The sequence below is a fragment of the Chrysemys picta genome, chromosome 20 (assembly GCF_011386835.1).
Source record: "Chrysemys picta bellii isolate R12L10 chromosome 20, ASM1138683v2, whole genome shotgun sequence".
NCBI lineage: Eukaryota > Metazoa > Chordata > Testudines > Emydidae > Chrysemys > Chrysemys picta.
Window position 1 is genome coordinate 14,575,806 of NC_088810.1, and position 9,644 is coordinate 14,585,449.

The 9,644-nt window shown below is 61.8% G+C and overlaps 1 protein-coding gene across 1 annotated transcript in view; it reads left to right on the forward strand.

Moving 5' to 3' along the window:
- The window catches only part of NR1I3 (nuclear receptor subfamily 1 group I member 3), a 24,584-nt gene extending 17,224 nt beyond the window's left edge, over positions 1–7,360 (forward strand). Inside the window, 2 exon segments of the mRNA XM_065574149.1 lie at positions 1–67; positions 5,356–7,360. The exon segment at positions 1–67 is cut by the window's left edge and continues 141 nt beyond it. Coding sequence (XP_065430221.1) covers positions 1–67; positions 5,356–5,485 — 197 coding nt within the window. The 3' untranslated portion in view covers positions 5,486–7,360.
- Positions 7,361–9,644: the final 2,284 nt, after the last annotated feature.

The window sequence follows — 9,644 nt, forward strand, 5'->3', positions numbered from 1 at the left end:
TGCAGGAGAAGATGGCCCTCACGCTGAAGAGCTACATTGACCAACGGCACCCGCTGCCCGAAGGCAGGTGAGCAAGGGACCCCCTGTCCCGGGTCCACAGGCTGGGTGCCATGTCCCGGCTTTTTACCAGTCCTTGGGGGTGCCAGACCCCCCAGGGGCCCCATTTCTCCACTAGGGCAGGCCACATGGCCTCTCCGCCTCCAAGACTGAGCCCCGGGCGCCCTGCTCCACCCTGCGAGCTCTGCCCAGCCCGTCCAGCTGAGCCAGACTTGTCCCCTCTTCCTCAGGGAGCTGGGCACCTTGGCGACACCCGGAGCCTCTTCCAGCCAGAGCAGGTTTATTGGTGCCCTGGAGCATGGAACCGGGAGGTCTTAGGTAGCCCAGAGCAGCACAGGGGAAGAGACAGGCCACGTGGGCCAACACCAGGCTCTGCTCCCTGTGCCTGTGTGTGACCCCGGGCCCAGTTCCTCTTCCTAGCCACCTCCTACTGTCTCCCCCATTGTCTTCCTGCTGAGTTAACACCTCCGCTGGGAGCCCCCCCACTGACAATGGCCGGGGTTTCCATTGTCTCTCCAGGGTCCCAGCCAGCCCTTAATTACCCACCTATGTCACCCCAGGCAGCTTCCTCATGGCTCCTGCTCTTTCCATTCAGGGCAGAGCAACACCATGCCTGGAGGGAAACTGAGGCACATAGTGGAATTATAAAAATATTACCAAAATTTCCATATTCTTCCCCTCCCGACCCCACAAGGGCAGGTGCATGAGAGCCCCTCACTAGCTTGACTAGCAAAGCTGGGGCAGGAGGGGGCTCCTGGCGGGAACAGGGCCCAAAGCACTGAACAGCCCAGCAGGGGGTGCTCACTACCATGGCCCAGCCTGCGTGGCCTCACAGAGAAGGGCAGGGAGAGCCCTTCCTGGAGCCCAGGCAGGTACCCGGCCCATCTCTGAGGTGTCTGGGCCAGTCACTCATGGGTGGGCTTTATCCTCACCCAGCCCCGGGAGAGATCTTCCCCCTGTAGGGCTGGGGATTGAGGGATTGGAGGGCAGATAAGGGGGGCCCAGGGCCCTGATGCAGGGTCACGTGGCTGAGCTGGGAATTGAACCCAGCTGTCCTGGGGCCCAGCGGCGTGCCCTGCCCACTAGCCCTTGCAGTGCCCCGCTGGTGGGGTGGGATCAGAGCGAGCCTGGGCCCAGCGGGTGCAGCGAGCAGCCCAGGGAGGGAGGCCAGAGGCAAAACCCATTGGGTGGGACCTGGCTGGGGGACGAGGCTGTTCGGGACCTCTGCCCATTGCCTGGATGTCCAGGCTCTCCCAGGAGCTGGGGGCAGCTGGCACCTGCAGGGGTCACACTGACATGTGGGGCCAGTGGGAGCTGAGCACTGGCCCATGGGAGCCCTAACGGGGGCTCCAGGGTGTGGCAAGGCCAGGGGCCCAGGGCCACGGAGACTGATTGCTCAGAGCTCCTGTGCCCTTGGTATCATGTTCCTCAGGGACCCGGGACCTAGCAGTGACACCCACCTGTTCAGCGGGCTGGGAGGCAGCAGGCAGCCAGAGATGGCCAGGGCCAGGGCCAGGGCAGAGGGTCCCACCATGCCCTCTGGGGCTAGGGAGCAGGGCTGAGCGCTCGGGAGGTCCAGGCAGAGAGGATTGTGGGAACTGTCACTGTAGGTGGCTGGGTTCACAGTATCACCGATGGCTCCGGTCTCCCCAAGCGCCTGCACCCCCCGGGGTCTGGCCTCGCTACCTTCCCCTCTTGGGGAGATCCCCCATCCTCAGCCCAGAGCCCTGGGTCCTAGCAGGCCCCACTGGGGCTGGCCCCTGCTGCGACCCCCCTCCGGGAGCTGTGACTGGGGCTCACTAGGGCCATCAGAGCTTCCTTAGCAGAACCCAGCAGAGAAACAGACCCTAAGCCATGGAAAAGTCTGTGCGGGCCCTGTGTTGCACAGAGAGCTGGGGCAGCCCCGGCTTGCCATGTCCCCCCTTGCCCCCCCGAGTCTGGGGGAGATGAGGCAGGCCTGGCTTGCCCTCTCTCCCCCCCCCCCCCCGAGTCTGGGGAGCTGGGGCAGGCCCAGCTTGTCCCCCCCATCCTGAGGCTGTGGGAGCTTATTCCTGTGCAGTCCCTTGCAAGGTCCTGTCTCTGTGCTCTGAGCCGCTCCAAAGCGCTGGGGTTGGTTCTCATGCCCAGCTCTGGAGTCTCTCTCCCGGGAGTCAGTCCCCCAGCTGCTCCCCCAGGACAGGGAGAACTTTGACCCCTCTGTGATCGCTCACATGTCTGCACGCGCAGCCACTGCACACCGATGCAGCCACACACATCCATGCCCAGCACCCGGAAATCACACACACACACACAAATCATACAGCTACTTACACTTGCACTCACAATTTAACACAATTGTACACACACACACATGCATCCGACGAAGTGGTTATTCACCCATGAAAGCTCATGCTCCAATATGTCTGTTAGTCTATAAGGTGCCACAGGACTCTTTGCTGCTTTTACAGATCCGGACTAACACGGCTACCCCTCTGATACTTGACAGCCATTTAAGAGTACATCTCCCATGGCCATCTGCGTGCAGCTGCTCAGATGACACACCCTGCAACGCACATACTTGTGTAACTCTCTTGCCAGGTGGAGCTGGCAGCAACCAGGGCTGGGTTCAATATCTAGGGTAGGGGTCTCAAACACCGCGGGCCGCCTGTGGCCCACGGGGTGATTTTCTGCAGCCCGCGAGCCCCTTGCAGCCCCCACCCCCGCCCTCCCCTAGTGTTTACCAGAGCGACGGCCGACGTGCACCGGGAGCAGGGCAGGCTGCCTGCCTGCCTGCCCTGCTCTGCGCAGCTCCGGGAAGAGGCTGGAATGTGGGGAAGGTGGGGGCAGAGGGGCTGTGTGTTGCTGTTACTTCAGGCAGCGCCCCCAGCAGCTCCCATTGGCCGGGAACAGGGATCTACGGCCAATGGGAGCTGCTGGAGGCGGTGCCTCAAGCAACAGAAACACACAGCCCCTCCGCCCCCCCTAGGGTGACCAGACAGCACATGTGAAAAATCGGGACAGAGGGTGGGGGGTAATAGGAGCCTATATAAGAAAAAGACCCAAAAATCGGGACTGTCCCTATAAAATCGGGACATCTGGTCACCCTAGCCCCGCCTTCCCCACGTTTCAGCCTCTTGCGGGGGCAGGGCAGGACAGGCAGGCAGGGAGCCTGCCCTGCCCCTGGTACGTGCCGGGCCAGATCCTGCCCCCGGAACCCTTCCTGCAGCCAAACACCCTGCCCTGAGACCCCTGCCTCAACCTTCCCCCCCTACTGCATCCCAACCCACTGCCCTGAGCCACATGCCGCACCCCTTCTGTGCCCCGACCCCCTGCTGTTCCCTGCACCCTGACCCCCTGCCCTGAACCCCCTGCCACACCCCATACTCTTCTTGCACCCCAACCCACTGCCCTGAGCCCCCGCCGCACCCTGCACCCTTGCTGTACCCCTCACCCCTCCTGCACCCCACACCCCAACTCCCTGCCCTGAGCCCCCACCACACCCACACCCCTCCTGCACCTCCTGGGGACAGGGAGGGGGCAGAGTTGGAGTAGAGATTTTGGGGACGGGGTTGGAATGGGAGCAGGGAAGGGGTGGGAAGAGGCAGGGGCGGGGCCTCATGGAAGGGGTGGAGTGGGGGAGGTGTCAGTAATGCGACCCTCGGGCCACTGTACTAATCCTCATGTGGCCCTCATGGTCATTTGAGTTTGAGACCCCTGCTCTAGAGGGTTCTTTTCAACAATAGAACACAGAACCAGCTCGAACCCCCACCTGGTAACCTGGGGCAATTACACACCACCCCATGGGCGCCTCTACTTCCCCACTCACAAGCACAGAGTCTGTGTGTAGAAAATAAACTTTTAATGACAGGAGGGAAGTCACACAACATTAATTAGGGAAAATGCCACAAGCAGGATTCATAACCATAAAACTGTGAGCAGGACACCCACCCCAGAGTGCGTGGGAAGAGCCTTCTGCCTCATGTCCTTGTGTTCTACAACTAACAGTTCTTTTACTGTGCACCCTCTGTTCCCTCACCAGACCCCACTCACAGGTGTTGTCCTTGGTCAGTGAGGACCCAGGGTTCAGAGGTGCTTCTTGTTTTTCTGCTATCTTACCACTTGTGCTGGCTGTCCTGCTAGTAACCCGTTCCTCTCCACCTGGCTCCCCCACCAGGTGACTGGTTGCCACTTTCACTGGCCACTCTTGCCAGCTACCCACCTTCTGCTGCTATTTGCCGTGACCTCTGTAGGTTAGTCTCTTGGTGATTTTTTTAGCTCTCAGCAGGCTGGGTAGAAACACTGCTCCACCATAAGGGATGTCTGCTCTTCTTGGGTACTTCAAATAACAAAAGGCTCCTAATGGAGCCTATTGAGGTCTGAGGAGAAAAAGGTTAAACCAGACCAGAGACCCTTAGGAAGAGGCCCCATCTCCTAGCTAGAACAGCTGTCACCACCCCTCTGACTTCCACAGGCCTCAGGCCTTCCAGTCCCTGGCTTAGCAAGTTCCTTTCAGCTGAGGGTGACTCCTCGCTCAGGACAAGCTCAGCACAGTTCTGCTCCCCTTTAGGCATACAATGAAGACAACAACATTGACAACAACATTTCACTAGGTGATTTGTAACCCACCACCAGCCAAAGCTGGTCACTTGGAGCTCCACAACTCTCTGCTGGATACCTCTGCACAGGAGGTGTGTTCATGGAAATACAGTTTGCTCCTGCTGTCTGGGGAGAGCTCGTTCAGACCCTGCTTACACTTGTGTGCACAAGGCCTTACCACTAATAGCCAGCCCCCCTCTGCCCCAGCCAGCCAGAGGTTGATTTGCCTTTGGGCAGCTGGAAGCAAAAGGGCCCTTATCCGGGGACGGTGCAGCACTGGGGGTCGCTCTCCCTAGCTAGGGAAGGGGTGAGCTCAGCCTGGGAGCCCCTCTCCCCAGTGGGGCCCAGCCAGCTCCCACCCAAGGGTTTTCAGTCTAGCCTCCTGCCCCTCTGTGTTCCAGCCACATGCACCTCCATTGGGGCGGGGGATGGGAGTCAGGTCAGGACTCCTGAGCTCTAGTTCCAGCTCTGGAGGGGAGTGGGGTCTAGTGGGTCCATAGCAGAGGGGCTGGGAGTCAGGGCTCCTAGGTTCTGTTCCTGACCCTGTGCATAGATAGGCCCATTCCCCCTCATGTGCCTCAGTTTCCCCTGTCTTCTACCCAGGCTGTGTGGAATGGAGTTCCAGGGTGGGGGGGCTGTTCCTGCCACGGTGCAGAGCGACTGCTGGGGCAGGCAGGCACCAGGACCACAGGTGGGGCTGACGCTCAGCTCCCTCTGCCCCAGGTTCCTCTACGCAAAACTGCTCTTGCTGCTGACCGAGCTGCGGACGCTCAAGGTGGAGAACACACGGCAGATCCTGCACATCCAGGACCTGACCGCCATGACGCCGCTGCTCTCCGAGATCATCAGCTAGAGCCCAGAGTCAGGACCTGCTGGCTGGCCCCCCTGGCTGGGGCCAGGATCCCACTGGACCAGGGCCCCCTCACTGGGGTGGGTACCCCACTGGACAGGGCCTCCCCTCGCTGGGGCCGGGACCCCACAGGACCAGAAACCCCCCCCCCCCCAGCTACTTTCCAGGCCCATCTGCTGCCCCCCAGGAGCTCAAGGACTCCTCGGCTGAGTCCTGCAGCCGGATCCAGCTGCCCAAACTTGTTGCTCCTGGCTCATTTGATCCTCTCCCTTCCACTCAGCGAATCCAACCCACTCTCAGCTCCCAGGGCCTGGGCCGGCTGTGGCTCTGGGGAATCAAAACCGACCCCTCGGCTCAGCTGAGCCCCTGCCCGGCCAGCACCGCTTGTGCAGAGCAGCCCAGGGACACGGCTGAAACGGGCCAGAACCAGCCTGCATCTGGACCAGACGCGAGCCTCACGCTTGAGCCCAGGCAGGCCCAGATGCTGGACACTGCAGCCAGGCAGGAGTGGGACTGGGCATGTGGCCATTCGGTTCCACCTGCAGCCTCTGGGGCTCTAGCCCGTCTGTCAAGTGTCACCTTGGGCCAGTGTCTGCACCGGAGCCTAGCTAGGCCCAGCGCTGGGAGCAGGAACGTTGGGCATGGCTGAGAGTGAGACACCAGGTGGGAAGGGGAGTCACACCCATAAGTGGGGCAGGCCCTGTGATTCCCCATGGCCTGCTCTGGATTCAGCAGGCAGGGTGGGGCTGCCCACTGCCGCTCACAGGCCTGGAGGAGCACCCAGCCCAGGATGTGCCAGCACCTGCAGCCAGCCTGGCACGAGGCCTGCATCCCCCAGCCCTGTGTGGGGCCTGCCCTTCAGCCCCCACAAACCTGACCCCTGCCTCTGTGTGGGGCCTTCCCCCCGTTCCAGAGCCTGTGCCTTGGCACTGCCCCACCCCAGCACTGCCTCCTGCCCCATACAAAGCCTGCCCCCCTCTATATAGGGCCTGGCCCTCAGCCCTGCTCCATCCCACAGGGAATGCCCCCCTCAGTCCTGCCCCCCCAATTCAGGGCGTGCCTCTTGACCCTGCCCCTCCCTAGCACAGGATCAGCGCCCTCCCAGCCCGCTGGCCACACAGGATTGACCCTTTTAAACAGGGAAACTGAGGCACCAAGCAGTGCTGTGACTTGAGCCTCTGGCTGTTGGTTTCTCAGCCTGGCTCTGCTCCCAAGGGCCGTGGCTCTAGCTGCCAGGAGCCCAAAAGTGCTGCCAGCGTAGCCGAGAGGGGCCCAGCTGGGGGGCCAAGGAGATTGCGCCCGTTTGCCCGGCTGCCCTTGTAGGGTGGACGAGGTCTTATTGGCTGAGTCCCTCATGGCCCTGGACATGGGGAGGGTATTTGTTTGAGGCCTGTCGCTGGAGTTGTGAGTGCTCAGCATAGGCCAGTGCCCAGAGGCCCTGGGGTCAGAGGGCACAGAACCCAGGTGTCCTACTTGTCCCGGGTGTGCCCGTTTACTCCAGCGAGATGCTCCCAGTGCAGGGGGGCCCCACCGGTGCCAGCTTTACCCAGGCTTCAATAACCCCCCTTCACCATGCGTGGTGATGTTGTGTCACCCCTGCCGTAGGCACTTTCCCCTCCCTCAGCCATGCACACCTGGGCTATCGCCCATGGCCACCCCACAGCTCCAGGTCATGCCACCATGGCTGTGTCTGGGGGGCTCACGAGGGGCTGGGCTGCTGGCAGGGTGCGCAGGGAAGTGGCACTGTGGCTCCTGGGGGCATAGCTCGGGGGGGCACATGTGGAGTTGGGCTGCTGGGGGTGGGGGTAGGGCCATGGTGCCTGGGACATGTCTGTCACTAGCACACTTTAGGGGCCAAATTAAAGCCTCATTTATTTATTCACTCTCCTTGTGTCTCTAATGGGGGGCAGCCCCCCGCTCGCTCCCAGGGCCCACCTACACCTGACAGCCACTCCTCTGGGGCAGTGACTTGGTGCAATCCAGGCGCCTGCTTGGGGGGCACAGGTGGGGGTAAAACATGGTCTACTCCTGGCACACCTCATTCACCCCACTCTCTGTCAGGCTCCCCACCCAGTGCAGGGCCATTCTCCCCATTGTACAGGGAGAAACTGAGGCACAGGGACGGGACGCAAGGGCACCCACAGAGACAGTGGGAGGAGAACCCAGGTGTCCTGGCTCCCTGGCCCAGGATTCAATTGGTCTGTTAGTGCACTGTCACGGTCTCCCCCCACACCCACTCCCAGTCAAACGGCCTGCTGGGGTAGCATGGCATGGGAAACCGCCCCCAACTCTGTCTCCTCCCCTCCCCAGTTCCAAGGCCTCCCTCTCCCTAAGCACCTTTCCCCGGCAGCCGCCCCACCCCCACTGGCTCTCTGTCCTTGGTCACTGCCCTCCTGGTTTCTGTCCCTGACCCCCCCCCCTGCTCCCCCCCCCATTACTGTCCTCCCACTCCCCTCCAGTCACTGACGCCCGCCCGGCTCCACTCTGCTGAGCCCAGGCTGCCTCGTGGAGGTGCTGCCTCAGGGCGCAGCGCAGCCGGCTGCTGGTCCCAGAGCCAGGCCTGGCCTGCAGGTCCTGCTGTTTGCCCCTGGGCCCTGGGGGAAGGAAGCCTGAGACATTGAGCAGAGCCCAGCCCTGCCCCTGGGCAGCCCTTGAGCCAGCGTGGGTTGGGGGGGTCAGAGATGCTGCAGGAGGGAGGGGAGCCCAAGTAGTGCCCAGCTGGGCAGGGGTGAGCACTGGGCGCCGTGTGGCTGTGCAGTGGGGCAGGGCTGGGGTTGCCATGCCCTGCTCCCTCCCAGCCTGGGCACTGGCCAGCTGCACGTGACAGCTTCTCCCCAGGGCAGGCATGCTGCCAGGAGCGGGGCCTGGCTCCCTCCGTGGGGGATGGGCTGGCAGCAGCCGCTGGTTTGGCTCCATCTGCGGCCCTGGGACCTGCCGTTCCCCACCCACGTGCACAGCCGGGCACTCGCCCAGCAATTGCCTGTGGGGACACGCACCGGGGCCCTGGCGCCCCTGGGTTCACTGCCCCCCTCCCCCAACACATACACACACACACACAAAGTGGGCACACAGCCCTGGCTGGAGGGAGCCAATGCTGCTTTCTGCCACTGGGGGCCAGCCATGCCAGCTGAGCCATGGTGCCCGGTGCAGCCGGAGGGGGATGTGGGGACAAGGCCTTCGCGCAGGTGGGAGCTGGGGCACGTGGCCAGGGCGTGACCAACACATGGCCAGGAGCAAGGGTCAGAGTGAGTGAGCCCACGAGCATAGCAGGTGTGAGGTGTGTGTGTCAGTGTCAGGGTGTGTGTCTGTGGGTGGGTGTTAATGGCAGGGTGTGTGTGAGGATTTGTGTGTGTGTCAGGGTGGGTGGGTGTGCTAGTGGCAAGATGTGTGTGTGTCTGTGTGTGTGATAGTGACAGGGTGTGTGTCTGGGTGTGTGTTAATGGCAGGGTATGTGTGTGTTAGTGGCAGTCTGTAGGTGGGTGTTAATTGCAGGGTGTGTGTGTGTGTGTTAGTGGCAGGCTGTGTCTGTGGGTGGGTGTTAATGTCAGGGTTTGTGTGCATGTCAATATCTCTGTGTGTCACTTAGAGCTGGGTTAATTTTTTCAGCTGACTAGTTGACATGAGTCTATCTGACAATTCGCCGTGACCTCACCAACCAGTTCTGGCTAAAACACTTTGGGGGCGACGTAGGGGCCAGTTACAGACTGGGGTGGAGGTGGCATCTCCCTTACAGCCGGGGGTTAGTGCGCTCACCTGTGGTGTGGGGGAGCCAGGTTCAATCCCCCCGCCTGGTGGGGAGAAGGGCTTTGGGTTTCACCCCTCCCAGGTGAGGGCTCCCAAGCTCCTCTCCCCACACTGTGCCACTCTGCATAAATCATAACGAGTCGCTGGGCTGGGGACGCTGTAGCCGGGGCTGGGTCGTGTGTGCAGGTGGGCACAAGGAGACCAAAGTTCATGTCCCTGCTCCAACGATGTTGATGTGGCAGTGTGGGCTGCATGTTTGTGTCCACGCACAATGAGTGTTGTGTGGTCGAGTGCACTGTGTGTTGTGTGTACTGGCTCCATGTGCAGTGCATGCTGCATGTCCACGTGCACGGTGTGTGACCCTGCGGGCTCGTGCTGCTGTTTGCTGGGCCTGTCCCGGGGGTATCTGGTATGTCAC